The 21979-nt window shown below is 43.3% G+C and overlaps 1 protein-coding gene across 5 annotated transcripts in view; it reads right to left on the bottom strand.

Moving 5' to 3' along the window:
- Positions 1-21979, bottom strand: part of LOC122716180 (basement membrane-specific heparan sulfate proteoglycan core protein-like) — a 126556-nt gene that overhangs the window by 70824 nt on the left and 33753 nt on the right. For 4 of the 5 annotated variants that reach the window (XM_043939028.1, XM_043939029.1, XM_043939030.1 and 1 more), the window contains exon 3: positions 4656-4810. In XM_043939028.1, coding sequence (XP_043794963.1) covers positions 4656-4810 — 155 coding nt within the window. Of the gene's footprint in view, positions 1-4655; positions 4811-5080; positions 5154-21979 lie in introns of those variants that run through there. The other variant, XM_043939031.1, reaches the window with a different exon arrangement.

The following is a 21979-nucleotide window of genomic DNA, read 5'->3' as shown; positions in this document are numbered from 1 at the left end:
GTCCGCTCGAAAGCTGCGGCGACCTCTCACATCCCTTTCCTTCCACCAACTTCCACCCTCGACCCTCGTGCGCTGACTTGCATTTTCTTTGTTCATTACAGACCACCGTGTCCACCGCACACAGACAGGTTGCAGATGGTTCGCAGAAGTTCGTGGAAATTTTTTTCCCTTCCCCGGATTGCGCCCAACAAAGAATATTCGTTGCTTTATGCCCAGCGACTTAGGGAGGAGATATCCCCAGTTTCCCTTTTATTCGCGCTATATTCTTTTAATTAAGCTCTTTCGCGCGCCAAACACGCGAAAATTTCTCGAGCATTTTTTTTTTTAAACAGATTTTCTGCATTTTGTTGCAATAATATTTTAATAATTTAGCTAAAAATTTTTCTCGCAACGTCATCCGTTTACCCGGAAATAATTTCCAAACAATTTCGTGAATTTTTCCCCTGAGTGTTCGATTATTTCATAAATTCGCGATCTAAGATTCCGCGATCTGTTATCTTTGTAAATTCGCTAGCGTTTGATAATTGGCCGATTCTAATTATTTGCGCTTGAATACAGAGAACAATGGGAACGACGCACTTCTGCAATTAAGTTATTAATGACTGTAGTCAGCATTTCGATTAGACGGACGAGGGTCGCTTTATGCGACAGATAGCGACCGATTAATTGTTCATCGAACTTTAATGAACGTAACCATCGCGCTAATAAGATATCTGCTGCAAACGCTTCGTCGTCTCCAATACGGTGCAACAGAGTACATTACGCTCTCTCGAGGTAATTGAAACTTCTACGATCGATCTAACCATATTTGCAGTTTCGTATAATTAGTTGTCGAAAATTCTCTACACCTGCCCAACAAACTTTGCCCCGCCTTTGTATAAATATTTAAACACACAAATCCACTTTCCTCCAACTCTCTCTTTCCCGAGCCACTTTTCAAAAAATTTGCACCGTACAACGACCGTCCAAACACCTCTACACCTTTACAAAGACGAGGGGGGGACGAGATACGTTCAAAGACAATTATTTCAGAGCAGAAATGGTGTTGCGCAGTATCGTGTGATCGATAGCAGCCAGAAGAAATTCCGGCATCCGTGCTCAACAGCTGACGCAAAACAACCGGTCGTCGTACTTCAACCCAATTTCCCCGGCAACTCCTTCATCTCAATTAACTACGCTCTTGTCGTCTACGCCAATTTACCATTTCCAACGAGCTAGCAAGACCTGTCTGTCCTTCGTTAAACTACGATTCACCTGACTGAATATGCCGTCCTGACTAATTCCACGACATTTCGTTCCCCTCTTATCCTTTTCTATATCATTTTTCACACCCGGAATATATCTTTGCCGATCGTTTCTCTTTCCAATTATCCCACTCGCGATTATCATTTCATTTGTCCCAACCGATGACAAATAATATCGATATCCGTTTCGAGGATCGTACCCTATAATTATAATGCACGCAATATACCTGTGCGCGACGCATAAACGCACGTCACAAACACGTGTAACGTTCCATTCGACCATGCCCCCTCCGACCAAGCCTCGAGATTCGGGTACGTATACATCGAGCGTGGCGGCCCCTTGTCGCTGAACAGTGCACCCGTATCTTCGTGTGTACGCGTGTATCAAGCGGCGCCCAATAAATCCACGGTTTAATTAAACTAAGTTTAAACGGATCCCTTCCGCGATATAAAGCAGTTGCGCGTATTACTACGTTCTTGATCCGGTGCTAAATCAATTATAGAAGTTACGGAAACATCGGCGAATGGTTTATCGCTGTCTTCGATCAGCGACCAGTTGATCTGCACGTCTCGAACGTTGATTTTTTTATTTTTTTTTATGACAACCGACAAATCGAAATTCTCGTTCTCTCTTTCACGCGTATTTTATTCGGTTCCTTCAAACCGATGAAATATCATTGAACGGATGAATTTAACGCCGTTTCGTCCAACATGTCGAACCATCGTTTACGTTCCACCGATCGATCCCCTCCCTCCCCCGTGTATTCTCCCGTGTATTCGTTAACGCGGCAGACAGGAAAAATAACGTTTCGCGAACGATCGAATTTTTTCCAATTCGAAAAACGAACGAAAGAAACGAGGCAAGCGATTGATCCGAACCAACCAAGGAACAAACACAGTGTCGTACAGATAGAATAATTGAACACGAGTGTCATCCTTGCCCACACGCATCACCAATTCCTTTTGCCGCGATTGTGTACGCGATTAACGCTAAATTCATTCCAATTATTTGCGTAGGTACACGCGATAGAGAGCTCGATCAATTAAACGGATCACTTGCACGGCCACCTTAGAATCGTGTCGAATGCTCGTTCCATTCCATTCTGCGCGAAACTAGATGCAACTCCGTTTATTTTTCCCCACGGAGAAGGAGAGAGAAGAGAGTGGCGGAGCAACAGTTTTCCAACGGAATTTTAAGAAGCTCGTATATATCACCGTATCAAACCTGCTGCATTATTCAAGGCTAATGCATTTCCCCTAATAATAAGAGCCGAATAGATTTCACTCGAAAATTCGTGTGTTACTGATGCTAATGTCGCGGTTCCAGAATAATAAAACATCAATTGTACGCGAGAAGGGAATGGAAATGCGAAGAATGGAGCGAAAAACGATATGCGGGGCGATGGAACAATTGTTTTCATTCGTGAATTACGAAAAAATGTTTCAGCTTTTAATGGAACGAACTCGGTGAATTTAATCCACGAAAAAGGTATGCGGTTAATGTTATGCGCAATCGTGCAACTGACGGTCAGTCGGCAAGTGTGCGACAAAGGTGAAAATGTCGGAGGGTGAAGAAGAAATTTAAAATGCATAAAAATGTGCAAACCGAAACGCAAAGATAGCTCCTCTCGTCCTCCTAACGTTTGAATAATTATTACGTATCCACGCTGTGTAATTAACTTAGTTTAAATAACAAAAAATAAAGAAGAAAAATTTTATCAATCACGAAAAATTCGAAATTTCTGTTCAATCATCTAATTCGTTTATCCTTCGATCCATATTCGTTCTTATTCATACGCGTCTCTATAAGTTAAATTAGTCGCTCGTTCACTTCCTGTTGGCCTTTAGTTTCGTATGTATATACAGAGCACCGAGTATTGATAGAGGAAAAGGGGATTCTCTTCTGTAACCGCTTGGCCAAGTATACTTGATCGGTTCATTTGCCGCTGGCGAGGGTGCAGTCACCCTGTGGCCACCCTTGGCAATCCTAGTCTAACCTGCACTTGCTTCTTCCGCTGTTCGAGACTCTCCTGTCTAGCAATTAAAGACAGCACTTGGGCGGTTCGAGCTAAAGACAGCCATACCCGCTATTGACACGTACAAGGGAACATATATGTGTATACATGTACACAGGCGTACGGTGTATTCAGGGCAGATTCGAGAACCGGAAGAGAAGAGATTTAAAGACTGTCTTTCTTGCTGCTAGTTCGATGGATGCGTTAAAGTAGACTCGACCCGAACCGATATCAAAGAGACATCAGTAGTGGTGAATATCGTATAAAAGCCGAACGATAGCTTTCTTCCACCCATCGATTCGCTTTTGTAGTGTAAAATAATTGAATCCACGACGATCGGAATGAAAAACGACGATCGGAATCAAAAACGAAGATAATTTTTATCGTCCAAGTATCATTTATTATATTACGGATCGAAGGCAATATAACAGCAATTTGTAAGAACGAACGATTATTTTTATCGATCAACTTTCACGCGAATTTAAAAATATCATATGGACGAAATTTCCCTGAATAGATAATCCGTGAAATGAATTGAAATCGAGGTTTACCCGTTTCTGTTAATTTATCCTAATTCGTACGGTGATTAATAATTCACACGTTTCCAGAAATCCATGAACCGTGTGGGATGGAAAATGTTGCAACAATATGCGGATACACTGCGATAAGTAAACATTACACGATTTCTGCGTACGTGAGCCCGAACCGAAAACTAGTCATTACGTATATTGATACGGTTTATACGTATGCTAATGCCCAAATACCTATAATTATGCGAAGATTTTGGTATGCTGCTGTTCCTGATGGTATTAACCATCCACTGCCGAACATTTAATGAACTACATTGTGTTAGAAATCATCGGTATCAGTTGGGTAAAGTTTCGCGATTCCTACCGAACCTTTATTATGCATAAAATTATTCGTGATTTCATCGATACAATTGTACATGCTTCTGATGCACGGATTACACGTGAAAATAAATATATATAAATATACATATATATACTCATCGAACCATTGTGAAAGTAAATTAATCGATGAATGGAATATTATTATGAAATACGAATAAAAATATTTCTCTTATTTTCCCTAACAATTTTACGATATTTCTCGAAATAAACGATAAAATGTTTGTTCTACTAGCATTTCCCTACATATTATTGAATAAAATAACGGAAAAATGACGACGCAAGGCGCATTTCATCATCCATTAAACTCGTTACTTTGTACCATTTGTTAAAATGATTTATAAAACACCAATACATTACAATAAAATATAACGTTGAGATTGATATATATATAACATTCGCGATTATTAATAGAAAAATGTTTCTACCTAACGACTCGCATTAATATTCGTCTCGAAGTATATTTTAAAAAATAAATCGTCACTCACCACTCTGTCTCCGGGATGTTTCACGAAGCAATTCAATTCCGCTGTTTGGCCAACAATGGCGGTGACATTTCGTGGGCCGATGTCGTCGAAATCCGGTTTATTCAAAAGTCTCGTCGGCTTACTCCCAGCGACCACACTCGCCAGACTCGATCCACCTGAAAAAAAAATATGAAAAATTAAAGAAACTGTTCACTTTATAAATTTTTCCATTTTTCGAAATCGTAGAAAAACTTCGTAAATATTTCGAAGATGGCGTAAATATTTCGAAGGAGCGAACGCGAACGTTAAAATTTTGTCGCGAGAAATGCATAAATAACAGAGAGATCTATTCTTATTTAACAAGGCGTCACAGCAACAGAACAGCCAGAATATTTCTCGCAAAGTCAAAGTAAGTTGAATGAATATGGAAACTCTTCGAGCTTTACGTTCAAACGAGGTTAGACGATGCAGGTGCTTTTGCAACATCAAAAGTTCTGTCTCTCGAGTAGGTTAGTTGTTACCATCTTGCTTTCCAACGAACAAGAAGACATGCACGAACAACATGCGCACGCGCACACGAACGATTCTAATAAGCACTTGATTAAAGATGAACTTTCGACGATACTAATGCGTCATGCTATTGTAATATGATCTTGGTACGCAATCACGGTTAATATTTGTGAAATACCGTGTTAGTTGTGCCACAACAGCCCACATCGTCTTCTTTGATCCACCGTTAATGCAAATAGTTCGCCAACTAATAATTTCGAGAATGCCAGGCTCTTCCATGGCACGCTTCTATGTCTATTTTCACATCTAATTTCGCTGACCTTCGATTCAAGCGCGTAACCGGATTAAATTACGGATTCAGCTATCGACTTACCTATGAAAACGATGAAATAGAATAGTTGAGACGAAGAATTAACTATTTTTGCTACGGAAACACTTGTTACGCACCACACGTGTCGACTTCACGGACGCCATTTTGAAATTCAAACTCATGCTTGTGGTTTTTCTTATTCGTTTGTTTTCCTTTTCCGCGTGACGTCGCCACCAGTCGCGACGACGATACGTATTGTGTTTATACTTTGTAACGAAGTAGTTTATACATGGTTTACATATACGTGTATATACGTACCACGTGTGATTCGTTCAAATATTCATTACACGCATACATATATTATTTCATCAAATGATAACGATATTTCATTCAAATGAAATTTCGATAAAACAAATGACTACGATTATATTTATAAAACTATATATATAATAATCGAGCGGAATAGAATAATTTTTATTCGATATTTTTTGTCCCTTTTAATTTACCATTAAAATATATCCTTTCGATGGTAACACATTTATAAAACGATACACGCGAGAACGAGCATGTTCCTAATTTTGTGAACGATTCAACGATTTCCGAGGACCCAAATGGGTAATTATTATCTTTCCGCCGAATTGAGTTACACTCGGCCAGATTTGTATGAATCACTCGATTCATACCATTAACCAGGATTTCGTCGATCGTAGAAACGAGAGAGTCGTCATTAACATAATCCCACGAGACTGGGTGGAAATGGTAGAAAAAACGGTATTGCGTTGAACGAGGCTTGAATCGTTGTGGGTGTTCGATGCGGGATACGCGTGGGACGCAGATGGAAGACAGAGAGGTGGTGCTCGATAAAATTTCCCATTGTATTCAGAGGGAGAATAGGATTTCAGTGGGGCAGAAATTGAAATTGTTACAAGGTACACGGCGAAACTGTGGAAATCGCTCAACGATATCCAGACGATATCGATATGCATTTCCGTAGGAACGGGACGAAGGGATTGGCAACCGATAACGAAGCGTCGACGAGTTGTCGTGAAATTAATTTACCATCGCGCCGTCTCTCTCTCCCCCTCGTCACGGTCACGACCGTGTTCGTTACTTTCGGAATGGTCTATTTAATGGAGTTCTATCCCAGACTAATCGAAAAAATGGAAAATCCGACAAAAAAGAAACCGTCGATGGAACCGTCTGCTGCCATCGAGTATCGCGAGAAAAAAATTTCAATAGCTGCATAATAATAAGTGGAAATGGGCGAGAGAAGAGGTGACTACCAATCGAATTCCTGTATCTCTAGAAAATACTTCTTGGAGGAAGATTGTCGATATATCATAAGAGTTGAGCACGGGCCATCCATATTTTAAAAATTCTAGAAATTTCAGTTTTACCTATCTCTCTTTTATCGATCTCTGTCGCTATCCGTCTCCCCCCTTCGATCGTTTTCCCATTCTCGATTTTAAAAGATGAACGGATAAACACACACATACACACAGATACATGCACGCGCTTACGCGCGCGCGTTTCTTTCGGAGAACGATGGTCGATCTCCTCAAGGTACGAAGTCACGGTTATAAAAGAGCGAAGAAGCGACTCGGTACGCGAAAATATTCTTTACACGTTATTCCGTGTGTGTTTATTCAAATTTATTCAAATTCAAATTTATGTGCGCAGTATCTGCAGCGAAGCACGCGTATGAATGCCGTCGATTTAAATAAGCCTTTACGGCCAGGAAAATCTACTAGAATTTTTTTCAAACATCTCACATTCCTCGAAATTCCTTTCTCCCCTCCGCGAAACACGATAAACAAAGGGATCGTACTTTTAACAAAAAGGGACCGGAGTCCACCGCAATCTCTACCACCAGTTTGGTGATTCTCCAAAATTTCGTACGTTCCAGTCACAGCACGTACGTTCAGTTATTTGATCTACCCCTTAGATTCGATTTGGCCGAAAAAGCACGAGCAGCGATACCTTTCGACCCGTTTTCTATCGTTTTACCTCGTCCGTGAATTTATAGTCGTCCCGGAAATGAACGGGAAGAATGAAAACGGGGGAAAAAGAGAAAAGGGGGAAGGAAGCAAAGGAAGAAAGAAAGAAAGAGAGAAAAAAAAAAGGCAGAGAAGGCGCTCCGGTGCAATCAAAGGAACAAACGGAAAGCTTCGTGCTGCGTCGCGTGGTGAAACGAGAGAGGAAGAAGAAAAGAAAGGAAAAAAAAAAAAAAAAAAAGAAAAAAAGGAAAAAAAAGCGCAGTGAAATTATGGTGTAATACCAGTCGGCGTAATACGTATTCCGCGCCGGCACGCAAAGCGAACCCTTAAATTCGTCGGTTCCTTCACCGTCGGTGGGTGGCTTCGTTGCCTTGTAATTTCGGCGGAATGCATCGCAGAAAGATAAGGAAATCGTAATTGAACCTTTGAACAATGCTCGCCTGCAATCTGACGTAAAGTAAGGGAAATTGACAAAAGCTACAGCTTCACGAAACTCTCATCGTTTCTTCCAAACGACATAAACTAATCCACGATCGTTGCAACTTTCGTGCACGGGAACACGAACTGTATAATCGTAACTAGGAAGAGAGGGAAGGGGGAACAAAATTCACTCAACCCACGCGTTTTTCCTTTCTTTCCCCGTTTAACAATCCTTTCACGGTGAATATCTGGGAGCACGATCGCTCGAGCACATTTTCGCAAAATCTACCCCATTCTGATCCACTTCTTCTGTTTCACGACAGAATTTTCCGACCGGCTCCCAGCAGTTTTCCATTCGTGCCGATAGCTCGCCTTTCCGACTCGATGTCGATTCTTTCCTAGTGGATCGTATCGTTGATTTCGGCATTGAATTCACTTCGAGCATCGGCCGGCTCTCCCCTTTCAACCGTTTCGTCCTTCCATGACGGGATTTTCCACCGATCCCGGCAACAAGCTCGAACCCTCCTGTTTATACGATTGCCGGCCTCTACCTTCGCCTCGTTTCCCTCTCCTTGGGAAAGAGAATTTCCGATTCGCCGACGTAATCTTGAAACCCGAGTGTGCAGTCGATCATCCCTCAAACGCGTCACTTAAATAAACTTTTTACGCAAAATCTGTCCGATTAAATGTTTTATAAACCGAAGAGCGAAGAACGAGCGAAGAACGAGCGAAGAAAGGGAGCAAGGGGGAATTTCATACGAATATTTCACCATTATCGCCGCGCGATTCGTTAATTGATCGAATTAAAATTAACGGTCGAGCAAATGGAATCGGAATAATTAAATATCGGCCGCGTTTAACTAATTCAACGAGAGTTACGAGAGAAGAAATGAACGAACTTGTTTCCCCTTTTTTTCTAATCAAGAATGTCCGTACTTCTTCGTAATACCGGGAATGGAAAATTCACCTCGTCCTTGGCAACGAAGAAGGAAGAAGAAGAAGAAGAAAAAGAAGAGGATCTCGATTAAAATATTCGACAGCATCGCGTCGTATGGACAATTCGATTGTCTTAATTTTTTCTATCTACTCTTTGCTATCGAATGTGATTCCGAAATTAAAGCTATTTCACACTCTACGATACACCTATTTCTTCTCCCTTCCTCCCTCCCTCTCTCTTTCTCCAAAAATTTTGCAATTTCGAACCTCAAAAACGTTCTCGTTTTAAATATAATACCGAAACATTAAATAACACCATTAAACTGCTTCCATTCCTTTCAAAAAAAAAAAAAAAAAAAAAAATTGTTCAATAGGATTAAGAAATAAATATCGAGAAGCTGATTACATCCAATAGCGAGGGGGGATCATTTGCACGGGGACAACAGTTCGCACACGGCGCAAGCAAGCAAACAGCCGAAATTAATCCATAAAGTATCCAGCAGCCGGCACACGGCTACGTTATCCAATCGTAGAGTTAACTCCGGTGCAAGCATACCCGTACCGTTTCCACAAATCAGGGCCACTACTATCCGAGCTTCGTTTCAATAATCATCCCGGAAACTGCTAAATAACTCAATAGTTTCGGCCAGGCTTGGCCGGGCAGATTGCACGGGATAGTCGGGATTCACTCGTTGTGCAAAGTTGAACTCCTGGCCGGGTTCAACCGGGGGAAAATCGCGATAACACCGGGGAGGAAGCCGGGGTTACTCGTTACGGGTCTCAGCCCTTATGCTTCCTACGGGGCCGGAATATGGGCATATTCTATTAGCAGGATGGTTTACACGGTTGCCCAACCTCGTAAATAGAGTCGGTAAACAGATTCGCGTACCAGCACATCGCGGGAGACCGTGGTAACTTGGCAACCGGTTCGTCCGCCAATTTCATCAGCGGCGTATCAACGACGCATCCTGGTGAACGAGGGTAAGACGGTACAACGGAACCTCCATCCATTCGTCTTCTCTTCTTCCTTGTCCCTACGGTGACAAATTCTTTCTCGATATCATCATATCGATTCTCGTTTCGATAGAACGTGTCGTCCTCCCGATTTTCGTCGTATCCAACGGGGAAAGGGAAATGGTGCTCTCCTGTTTTTTCGAAAGATCTTCGTTGACAGATTCGAGAATACGTAACAGGGATAATGTTTAAAAAGTTGAGCCAAAAATCTTGAGGCCAACCTCGATCCTCTTCCACTCGAGACGAGAATGTTTAAATAGAATAAACGCGATACACCTGCAAACATACGCGGCAATTATTTGAAATATCCGAGTGGCGTTTTATTATTCCGGAGATCGGACTTGGGAGAGATTAAAATGCAGCAGCTGGAACCGGAGGGATTCGTTCGAGAGTCGAAAGTTCGCTTAATAATTGCGCGTTCCTTGCCGGGGATAAAACCGGTCATCGGAACGAGGAGGAAAGGAAGGAGGAGGAAGAGAAAAGCGCATTAATCACTGGGATTGTCTTTAACCGAGCAGATTACTCTCCAACTTTCTGTTAATTACGCGGTCTCCGCCATCCTCCTACTACTTTTTCACCGTGAAAATACGCACGCTCGTATCTGTCAACACCGCGATTACGATTTATTCGCGTTTATTAACGAAATTTCAACGAAATAATTCAATTAAATAAGCAACGATAAGAGCTTAAGAGTCTGGAAATTACGCATACGACATCGTATAATATAATAATCGTTGGTCCATTCTTCTTTCTTCTTATGATATTATTAGCAAGCGTTACAAGGTCACGTTGCGTCAGCAACGTTGAATATTTATCCTAAATGGAACAGGTGAGAGGAAATTATCGCGTCGTTAATGATATTCCAAACGTGTTCAACTTGTATCGATGATCAAACTTGCCGCGTTAAGAGTAACCGAGTTTGTGTAACGCAAGTAACATCGCTAATGCATACGATATCACGAGTGCAGATTAAACTTTTCGAAGACCATTAGCGGTGCTTTGGAGGAACCAGGGTATCTCTGAGACCGAGTCAACGGTTAAATTCACGGACGTCCGGGATCTCGCGAGGATGTTCGAAACGACAGTATAAGTACATCCTCTTGGGATTCGAACGTGAATATATTTGTCCTCCTCGTTACAAGATTCGAATAGCTCGTAATATATATATGTATATCCTTTGAAAGGATTAAGAAAAATTACAAATATCCCGATTTTTCCACCTCCCTCCTTTATTACAAAATTTGCAAATACGTGAATACAAATTTGTTGCGCGCACGTATTCTCTCTATAACGTTGAATAAATAACGGGAGTACGATTGCATTGTGCATTTTCCGCGCATTCATCACGTTTGCCTCGTAAAATTTGCACAGTTCATCAAAATCGTACTACCATTCGAAAACACCGGTAACAAATTCTTTGTGATATCGGTACGCAGGTAACAAAATATCTCCGATATTTGTTTTTCGTCGATGGAACGAAACAGGATGGAACTGTATCGTTCGGTTAACGCAAATCGAATCACTCGATTCGAAATCGAGCATGAATCGACTGGAGGAAATTGAAACCAGCAAAGTTGCGTATAACACCGGCAGGGTTACACAATTTATCGCGTACAGAGAGAGAGAGAGAGAGAGAGAGGAAACGGACGCGACACGTTCTCGTTATATTCGTAACACCCAGCGAAAACTCCCCTTCGTTCTTTCGCGACACGAACGCTCGAAACACGATGGACGAGCAAGATGATTGTTACGCGTTTCCGAGTACAGTTTCTCTGTTTTCCACTCCCAACGGATCCATCCCAGTCTCATGCAAATTAAGCGTTTATTTAATCGCGTTACGGGAAACAAGGTTTTCACCGGATATCCCCGAATGAATAATCGATGAAACTTGCAACGAAAGCATCCGCAATTTTCATTCTACCGGAGAATTTCGCCCGGTAAACAGGGACGTGCTTTTCCAAACTGCGAGAAAACTCCGTGAAAACGGAGGGGATGTTTGTTCCGTGAAACGGTAAGTGACGGGGGATCGGCGAAGCAAGAAAAGTTGCAGCCATCGAACCGACTTATTACCAATTTATCATGGGTGGAAATTAGAACAAGAAGCTTTGGCCGGAATCGGTGTTCCAAAAGTTTCCCCTTCGCGCCGGTTGAATAAGGAAACGGCCAGTGCACCTACGTTGGCCCGCTTACAAAACTTCCACCAACGCTTCTCTCCACCGACTATTACACTCCGATGAAACATGACGACTGCTCCTCTCCCCGGCCAGACACGGGTCATTTGTTATTTACCGACCATTACGCTTCCACGTGATCGAAATCCCCGCTTGCTTTTTCGAACAGATTGCGCGCTCCGATCGATCTCGAGGATACTCTTCCATTCCCTTATCGATCGTATCGTTCGTTAAAATATATATCCTCCGTATACGGACGACAACAAGTAGCTCTACTTGTGGTGTTTTTTTTTTCTCTCCATTCGTTCCACTTTGTATCTATCTGTCGAAGCGATCGTATCATTCGTCGACGAGATGAAAATCGAATTCTTCGCGGCGGATTCCTTTTTCCAATGGTTGGCGATCGCCAATGGAACGAATAGAATACGAATCAACGCTGTTGGTTCGTTATTTCCAACCAACTGAAAACGAGCCCGATTAAAATGACGATCGAGTATGAATCCGTCCACGCGGCGGGATCTTTATGTATTCAAGCGCGATTCGCATTAATCCGAATGAATTATTAAATGCGGAGCGGTCTCGCCACGAATAAACGGCCATGAATATCCGCCCCCTCTCGTAACGCTCGAGAAGTCGGCCACGCCAAACAAAGCCTATTTAGGGACGAGCGTGGAAACGAAACGGCCGCGAATCCGGAATGCCTCTTCTTCTCGCTTTTGCCCGTCCATAATTCGCCGATTCGAAACCGATTCTTCCGCCCGGCCACCCCTCGCCATCGAGAACTCGAGTACCAACGGATAATCAAAGTTCCAAGGGAACCGTAGACACTCGAGAAAATGAACTTTGGAAGCCGGTGTAAGATCCCGAGTATAACCTCGTACCCCGAACTTACTTCCATTCTTCCACCCATCTCTCTATCGTTTCTCCTCCTTTATTTTTTTCCTTCTCCTCCTTTCTTTTCCAACTCTCTCTCTCTCCTTCCTTCCTTTCTGTTCTTTCACTTTTTCCCTCCGCTCTTCTCTCTTCGCCATACGAGGGGAAAAGGGAGAAAGAGCACGAGGCGCGAAGCTCCGTTAAAGCCTTCGCTTTAAAGCTTCGCAACTTTGGCAAAAAGTTCGGGCCAGGTTCGAACTATCGGGAAAACCTCGCCGCAGTATAAGCCTCGACCTTTCCGATATTATTATTGCCCCGGGCGAGCCTTGTACTTTCGGCGTCCTCGTTTTTCTTCCCTCCCTCCCCGCGCCTTTCTCGTTTTACTTTTCACTTACTTTCGACCCGCAGGACACGTACTGTCCCCCGGGCTGCCACATCCCGAGCTGAAATTCCAAGAAATTCCGTGGTTTCCCTCTGCCCTATCGCGAAATAGAAGATCCTCCCGAATTAATCAACGATTTACGAAATTTTTACCCTCCGCTCGATTATCGGGGATAATGATCGGGGAAACAGGCATTGCGACGAGGACACAGGGGACGTTATATCGCTCAAGGTGGTCGAGTTTCAGCTTTTACAGATGTATTATTACGGGTAATAAATATCGGCAGGCCATTATGTAATAGCTCTGGTTATAATTCGACGTGAAAAGAATATGCTCTGGTTGCGTATTGAATATGAAAAGGGAGGCGAGGCGATTAAAAAGCATTGTCTCGCGTCGCGCGCATCGAGAGTGCACCCTCCTGCATTCGATGAAAATGAACGTATTCTCTTGGGCATCGTACACTATGCCGCGGTCCCCATTCGGTTTGCATTCGGTTCCACGGGATAATAGCCTAAAGGTACATAGCACGAGCGGTTCGAGAAATGGAAGAACAAATACCGTGGGGCACGTAAACGATACACATTACGTATCTACGTGACTGAGCTACGACCCATAGAAAATGTCGCCAACAGAGGCATTTGTGGGATCAGCCCGGTAGATAGATATCGACTGTCATGCGATTCGTTACGAAACACTGGAGGAAAAATATATATATATATTTCTTTATTTATTTTTTTTTAAGTCGCTCAATTAGAAATGATTAAAAAGATCGAAGAAATCAATAGTGTCGTTAATCTATGCAAAAGAGAATATTGTTTCCATTTCTATGGTTATCGATCGATTTTTCTGTCGTTCATCGGATAATAAAAGCCCGCCTTGTTAATTGATAAAAGAAGATTATCAATCAACTTTGTAATATAAAACGATAACATACACTTAATGCTTTCCTACTTGGAATATTTTCTTTTCATTAATATTCCTACCTCTCTTAATGAAATATATCGATTGGAAAATCGATTGGTTCCACATCCTGTGCCTTGACGCATTCCATCAAGATCCACCGTTTGTCGAGAGAGGCCGAAAATTTTGTAACAATTTTTTAACAAGTAACGCGAGGCACCTGTGAAACTGCGAAAAGAACAAATTTCGCAAAGCCTGGACGTTACAAAAAAAGCTCGAAGAAGCTCGAAATCGGAAAATTTAATATCGCAACAATTAACATCCCCCTTTCGTATCGAGTCGCGATTACAATTTCTCCCGTGGATACGCTTATACAATAAATTCGAACCTCTTCGAACTCGAGAGTTTCCATTCTCTCGAGCCTTTCACCAACGGCGAAACATTTTCCTAACAATGCGAATCGCACGTGCCTGGCCTACCTACGATCCAGAAATGCTCGTTCCAAGTGGCTCGCTCCACCTTATACCTCGTACCTCGTACCTCGAGGGATCCGTGGATTCGTGATTCTTCGAAGGAGATGGAAGCGGGGCAGCAGGCAGGCAGGGTTACCATTTTCGCGAGTATCCCTCTCTCCCGCTCGGGAGAGTTGGGAGATGTTTAATGCAAACTCATCGATTCTCCAAACCCTCGGACATTTTTCTCCCTCCCCCTGTGCAAGCCTCTCTAAGGGATTCTCGCCAAAGATTGCGGCGAAGATTCTATGAGTGATGGCGGCTCATAAAGTCGGATGTGGGCCGTTCCCTCCACCTTCCATCTACCCTCCTTTGCCTTCTAAAACCACCCCTTGACCCGGCCACTCGAGTCACTCCGCCCATTTCTTGCGGCGGATCTCTCCCCGGTGATACATCGACCGGAGAACGACACTCGCGCTTCTTGATTAGCCGCATCATTTTTTTCCTCCTCTTCGTATAATATCGCGTTTCGTTTCGAAAAGAATGGAAAACGATTCTTCGACCTATATGGCTAAAATAGAGATATTCTCCGCTCCTCCTCAACTCGATCAGATTTTCGGAATATCGTTATCGCGTACAAGGATCGTGTGGGTATTATTCGATTCGCAAATGAAACTGTCGACGACGCGACCAATTTCAATCTCTGAAAAAAAACGGCCAAGTTTCCAAGTTTCTTTCGAGAAACGTACGACACCGCGTGCAACGGTTGACAAACCAACTTTACGATCGGACAACCACTTTTGGCACGTAGAACACACTCGTGTAATCTCCGATAGTAACGAAATCCATCGGGTTGGAATCGAGCTCGTGTATCCGTACACGCTACTCCGTATTATATACGATCCGTGGGCGAACGACGTTTTACCAGAGTAATCTCGCGGATCGCCAGGGAAAATATTTACAAGAAATAGCAGGGGATATTTTCTTTATCGGTGGTCGAGCACATAAACCGCGTCTTCCGCGTCGCTCGGAAGGGGTACGTGATCGAAATATATCTGGACCGTGCCACCCATTCGCCCAATTCGAAATATACGATTCGACCGTCGCGTTTACAGCGACACCCAAAGTTTTAGGACGTTCCTCCCGCCGTGTGTTCGTTTCCACCACGTGGAACGAGGATCGATTTCGAGGATTCGCCTCGTGAACGAGCGGCATAAACTCGGTGTCGGACGGATTTCCAAGGGGGCGAAACGCGTCGACTTGGAGGAAGAATTCGCAGGGAGCAGACGTTTCTCCGCGAGGCAAAAACGACGCTTGTCGTGCTTTTTCCCCTGGATCGTCGCGTGTCCCCAACCTCCCTCCCCAGTTTCGCCCTTTTCGCACCGCTTTTTCCGCAGTTGGCTCCGAACCATCGTCTCACGCGGGCAAGAAACACGATTTATACAGGATTTCTGAGGATTCCTTTTAATTCGGCCCATGATTTATGAATTCGGCCCGTTCAATCTCTCGTGGACGCGTTAACGTGGCGGGGGGATCGTTGAACGCGGGGGAAAATAGAAATAAATATTATTGGCGGAGATAAGAGTTTCCACCGCCAGAGTCGTGCCAAATTTTAAATCAGTTGGGTACGAAAAGCACGAAAATCAATAGGGGCGAGTTTTATGGACGGAAGTAAGACTGTGGGATAGTTAAAGCTTGGAACGAGCTTGCCAAGGAAGGCATCAGACCACGAACAAAGTCCCGAGTTTAGCCATTTTTTACCGAGTATCGTCCAAAATCATATCTCCTCTCCCCCCTTTCTCTTTTTATTTTTCTAGTTTATCTCTTTCCTTTCTTTCCTTTGTTTCGTTATTATAAAACAGCCGAAAAATATCGTTGTTACTTATTTTATTACACATATCGTAATCGTTCGACAACAAATTGCGATAATATTTCCAACGGGGGATAATTCAAAAAAATTAAATCAATCTCCATTATATCTCGCTATTCGTTTATTTTTCCAAGAGACGAATGGTACCTGTCGTCAAAGACGAATCGTTATCAGAAAAACTTTCCTCTCCGGGAACTTCTTTAGTGACCCCCTGAGCGACATAAAAATACATCTCTCTTTTTTCCGGATAAAACACTTTTCAGGGAAGGAAACGAACGCGTCTTCTGTAAAAAAAAAAAAAAAAAAAAAAAAAGTTAGAAAAATTCCTTTTCCGAAAATTCCTTAAAAATTCTTTCTTTCGAAAAATCACAAATCTCCAAGTCGCCTAAGATTTATTAGGCGGATACGCGCGTGCAATTTACCTCTTTTCGACAAGCGCGCGTTTCGATTCTCTTCGATTCTCCAGAACTTTTCAAGATGCAACGGGAACGAACGACAGGAAAAACCTTCTCAAACGAGATGCTCAGAGCCAGAGGTGTGGATTACGAGCACGCGAGGTTAAGCCTTTAGGCAAGACTTTAGGAATGGCCGCGCATTTTTACGCCGAGCGACGAGACCGAGAAGAAGAAGAAGAAGAAGAAGAAGAAGAAGAAGACTCTCCCCTTTGAGAAACGGGGAAAAGAAAACGAGTAAATATAGGCGGCGGCGGCAGCGCCTGCTTTCCTCGCCGCGGTTCTTCGCGGCCGGGTGAAGCGTAAGCGTCTTTAGAAAATACAACCCTTGCCCTCCTCCCCTCTTTCTTCCTCCCTCTTTTCAAAACACCCTCTTTCTCGAAAGAGGACCACGACGACCACGATTCCTCCCCCCACCAGTTCGAACCCACCGCCCTTCTTCTTTTCACGGGGCCGCGTCTCCTTCTCGTCTCCTTCTCGCGCGTTCCACGATGTTCGATGAAAAGGGAACCGTCGCGGTGCGTTCCTCGTTCACTTTTCTGGCATGGAATCTCGTTGGGGCACGAGGAGCGGCACGACGACTCTCCATCATTCGATCCCTCGAGATAAATAGCCGCTGCTGTTTTAAAGACCACGCACGCGGCTCGAGTCGTGGTCGCTCGGTGAAGAAAAAGGGGTGGATGGGGTACGAGACGGTACGGCTCCGTTTCGTTCGGAATAAATAACGAATTATCCGAGGAGGGGAGAGGGAGCTTTCCTTTCCTTTTTATTTTCTTTCTTTCTTTCTTTCTTTCTCTCCTCGGATCGATAAATAAACTCGGACAAACGGGAATCTTCCGCGGGGGTGAGAATCGGGTCGTTATAAATCAGTTGGCTTTTCGTCGCCGGTGGATCAAGGAAACGGGCGAGATAAAACAACTACTACTTCGTACCAGTAGTTGGCCCGCTTGTTTTTTCCCCCGTTCCATTCGGGGAGAAAAGGGGGTTGCGAAAAGGTGGCACGGTTTTTCCCTACTTGCCCCTCTCGCTCTCTTTGTTCCACGAGGAGGGCGAGAGATGGAGGACGCGGCGAAGAAAAGGGTGCTCCGCTTCCTTTCCTGATAACACGCCCGTCACCGCGTTTCTCCGACACCTTTAAAGGAGGGGGGGAAAAAAAGTTTGATTAGACCAAGGAAATGGGTTGAACGTTGGTTGAACAATTTTGTTACAGTTTCTCGTTCCAGGTTAGGTATGCGTTTTGTGCATACCGATGTGTGTGTGTGTGTGTGTGTGTATATATGTGTGTGTAACAGTAATTGCGTGCTCGAGAATGTTTTTTAACGACAATTTTCTTCCGTTCCGTGAAGATAAAGATTACGCAAGAGATTGTTTCCGTTGTTCGGTTGTTTCGTTCATTGTTGGTTTTTGCGGAATGCTGCCAAGATGGAGTTGTTGGTTCGTTACGACTACGATTATACGCGCGTATAAGCGCACGTTTAACACGAGCACTCGTTCCAAATTCGCCAAAGGCATTGCTCCTCACGGGAACAAAGGTTTCTCTTCCGCGTTCTTCGTGTTTGGAGATCTCTCTCTCTCTCTCTCTCTCTCTTTCTCTCTGTCTCTGTCTCTGTCTCTCTCTCTTTCTCCCCCGTTATTAAGAAATTATCGTGCATTTCGAGTTTAAAAACGATAAAAAATTCTTAGCGAAAAATTGTTAGAACCGCGGAGAATATTGTCTGGGAACGTGCAAACAATACGACGCGCATAATTCCTCATGAATATTAAATTGTTTAGAAATTAAATTTATTCAGGCGGGAGAGTACAATGGAGAAGCCATTATTCTTGACACACATCTATTTACATAAAACCTCAGCCTACGAGGATCGAGACGATCCGACTGAAAGGATTTTCACGTCTCTTTACCACCTCCCCCTCTCTCGGATTCGAATTACTCGAGTTAATTATGCCAGCCTCGATTAACGCCTGAATACGTAACAAGTCCCCCTTTGAGATTGAAAGAACAGATCGTTGAACTCGTATACGCCGCTCGTCATTCCGTCCTCTATCTTCTAAATCACGTTGTCCGATACGAGGAAGAATAAATCAAGATAACGAAACGAACGTAACGTAAGATAAAGAAAACTTATTTAGAGTAAAAAAAAAAGAAAAAAAAAAAATTATTTAGTTCGTAAATCATCTCTGAAATACAATCAGCTAAAAAATAATAGCAGTTTACGACACGACAATCACACGCGACAATTGCGATACCGTTTAGAAGCAAAGTATAAAAATTATTGTCACGATATTCGCGTGCTCGCGTGGGTCGAAACGTGCCTCCATTGCGAAACATGTTGCAATAACCGAGTTAAAACGAGGACTGGTTTTTTAAACGGACGATTCGATGCGTGGCAAAAGAGTATTTGCCATTCGTCGGCTATATATACATATATATATACACGCAACTCGAGATGCACAACTCGATATTTAAAGTTCATCCGCGTTTACCAAAATTTTCGCCTCGTTTTAGCCACTAACAGACGCTGACCAGTGGCAGATTAAATAGGACAGAATGTTTCCATCTTTGGAAAGTGTGCTCGCAGGTTACAATTTCGTACGAATCCGTTAATAATCCTTTCGGTTATTTCTTGCGTAATCGCGATCGTCCTTCGAATCTTCAGATACTAGGAACTCTGTATTTTTTACGATATATAAATATATCCGCGTAACGTAACACAGAGAAGACGCAACTTGCTCGAGAGATTTCACGTAGCAACAGCGATTTCGATTCTCCGAGTCATAGTTCAAAGACGAAGAAAAGGAAAGAGCAGTGAATGAATTTCGAAACAGGAAAAACATTTCTCATTTCATGTTGATCCCATCCATAATTATTATGCAATTATTTCATCCTCATTGAAGATAAAACCGCTAAACGAAACACTTTGTTTTCTTCGAAATCGATGATGATGATGTCACCACCCAGAGACCTCATTTACGCTCCGTCTCACGTTTCTAATAAAATAAATCGCTTGCGTAACATCGTTAGAAATGTGAATCTCGATTGGCGCGTTCAACAGTTTGCGAGAGTATCGCTCGTTCCGCGATCCGGCCGTTGAATAACATCTGGGGGAGGGGGAGGGGGAGAGAAGAATTCGTGCGAGAAAAGAAGGGAACGAAGGGGGCAAAATGATTAAATTGCCGCTCGCGCACGCTCTCCCTCCGGTTATTACGAGAGAAGGGATTCCATCCAACCTCGTGCCTCGCACGCCACGTACCCCCGATTTCTCTAAACTCGGGGCCAATTAATATTCTAAACACGGCGTCCGCCCTTCCGTAATCGTTCCGAGTCGCGAAAATCCAGCATCCGGCAAGTTGCGAGGCGTCCAACAGATTACAGTCGGTTAAGCTTCCTGGGGATATCGGAAGATCAGCGCTCACTACGAAATAACAAGGAGCGGAGCGAAGGGAAAGAGGGAAGGGATGGAAATGAGGAGATCGTGCGAGAGAGGGAGAGAGAGAGAGAGAGAGAGAGAGAAAGTTTAATCCCATCGTCATGCGTCAAACTGCGCCTTAATTACGTGACAAAATTTCAGCAGAGCGTGGAACGACGACCGAAACTTTGGCGGAATAACGCGATGATTATTAAAGCCTTTGCCGCGGACTCCGATAAACCTTCGATCGTGGCAATGACGCTCGACGAGTAGCCCGATTTTAACGACAACCTGCCCGCTTCAACGACGACCACCACGGCCGATCGGGGTTCTCTCGGGCAACGCCGGTTTATCCCTTTGCCCGATGCTTTAACCCCGCCTATAGGTCGCTGGCGACAAAGTATGCAAATTGCGGAGGCGCGGATTGAACGCATATTCCGTTCAAGGAAGGAGATGACCAACGGTCGACCGATCTCCGTCGTTAAATATCCGCTTGTCAACGAGTTTTCTTACACGCATTGAGATAATAGGTACGAGTGTTTGTAGACACGTGTCGCGTTTCTAGAAACCGAGGTCAACCATTTCGAACGTACTAGGCTAGTTTTCCAATTACGAAATGACGTCAAGGATCAACTGGCTGCTTCATTTGCCGTATCTCATGTCGAGATGATGGTGAAGAATTATATTTTATTCGTACCCTGTTCGTTAACGTTTGTAAATGAGAGACGATCGGATGACGAAATTTTGACGGAGAAAGAGAGAGAGAGAAAAAAAAAGAGAATCCGGTCGTCGATACAACGTTCATCGATTGATCCGCTTGGTTCAGGAATTTGGAACGCGAATTAAAGAAAACAGAAAGAAGAAACTCGAAACTTTGTTTGTTATTCCTCGTAAATTTATGCAACAGGGAAAAAATGTCGAAAATATCGCTTCTTCCTTTTCTTATTGTATAAAATTTACTCTTCAAAACAAGTTGATAGCATTGAATTTTATTATTTGTCACGAGCGTTAAATTCAATTGCACGGCACATTGTTGCATACCGGTAGGATTAATTATATATTCATAATGGAGATATGCATTAATGTCCACGATCACGTTGTGCAAAGATGTTGCGGAAGTTTGCACAAGTTGTTGCGCGGGAATATAATAATCGAGGCGAATGAACGAAATCGGTTAGCACAGTTTCGGTCCAGAGATATTAATCGTGGATATCGTGGATAATCTCGCGAATTTCGGGAACGCGCCACGACTCTGTCCATGGTCTTCGACTCGACTTGGCCTGAATTATATCCCATCTCGGTTGGTGGAATCGTGAACTAAGATGCAACGGTACCCGGTTGCGAGATTTATGATAGTCTCTGTTAACTGTAAACCGTAATAACGTGGCCACGGGAGGAACGGCAAAACCGAACCCGGTCGCGTTGTTTTTCGTTTCGAATTCTCCGAGATGTTAGATGAAGATCTAAAGGCAATATTCGAAGAAAATTCACGACGGAAGAAGAAACTTACGATGCGAATTTTGCGTTATAATGTTATAATGTATTGTAATGTATTATAATAGTAATGAAAAAAAAAAATATTAACACGCAATTATTATATAACGCTAAAAATATTATGCACGAGAACAACGATGATCTTGCAAAAATCCAA

This window comes from Apis laboriosa, unplaced genomic scaffold (assembly GCF_014066325.1).
Source record: "Apis laboriosa isolate Shangri-la unplaced genomic scaffold, ASM1406632v1 scaffold42_cov153, whole genome shotgun sequence".
Classification (NCBI taxonomy): domain Eukaryota; kingdom Metazoa; phylum Arthropoda; class Insecta; order Hymenoptera; family Apidae; genus Apis; species Apis laboriosa.
Note: the sequence above shows the minus strand (reverse complement) of the source record. Positions and strands in the feature narration are given on the sequence as shown.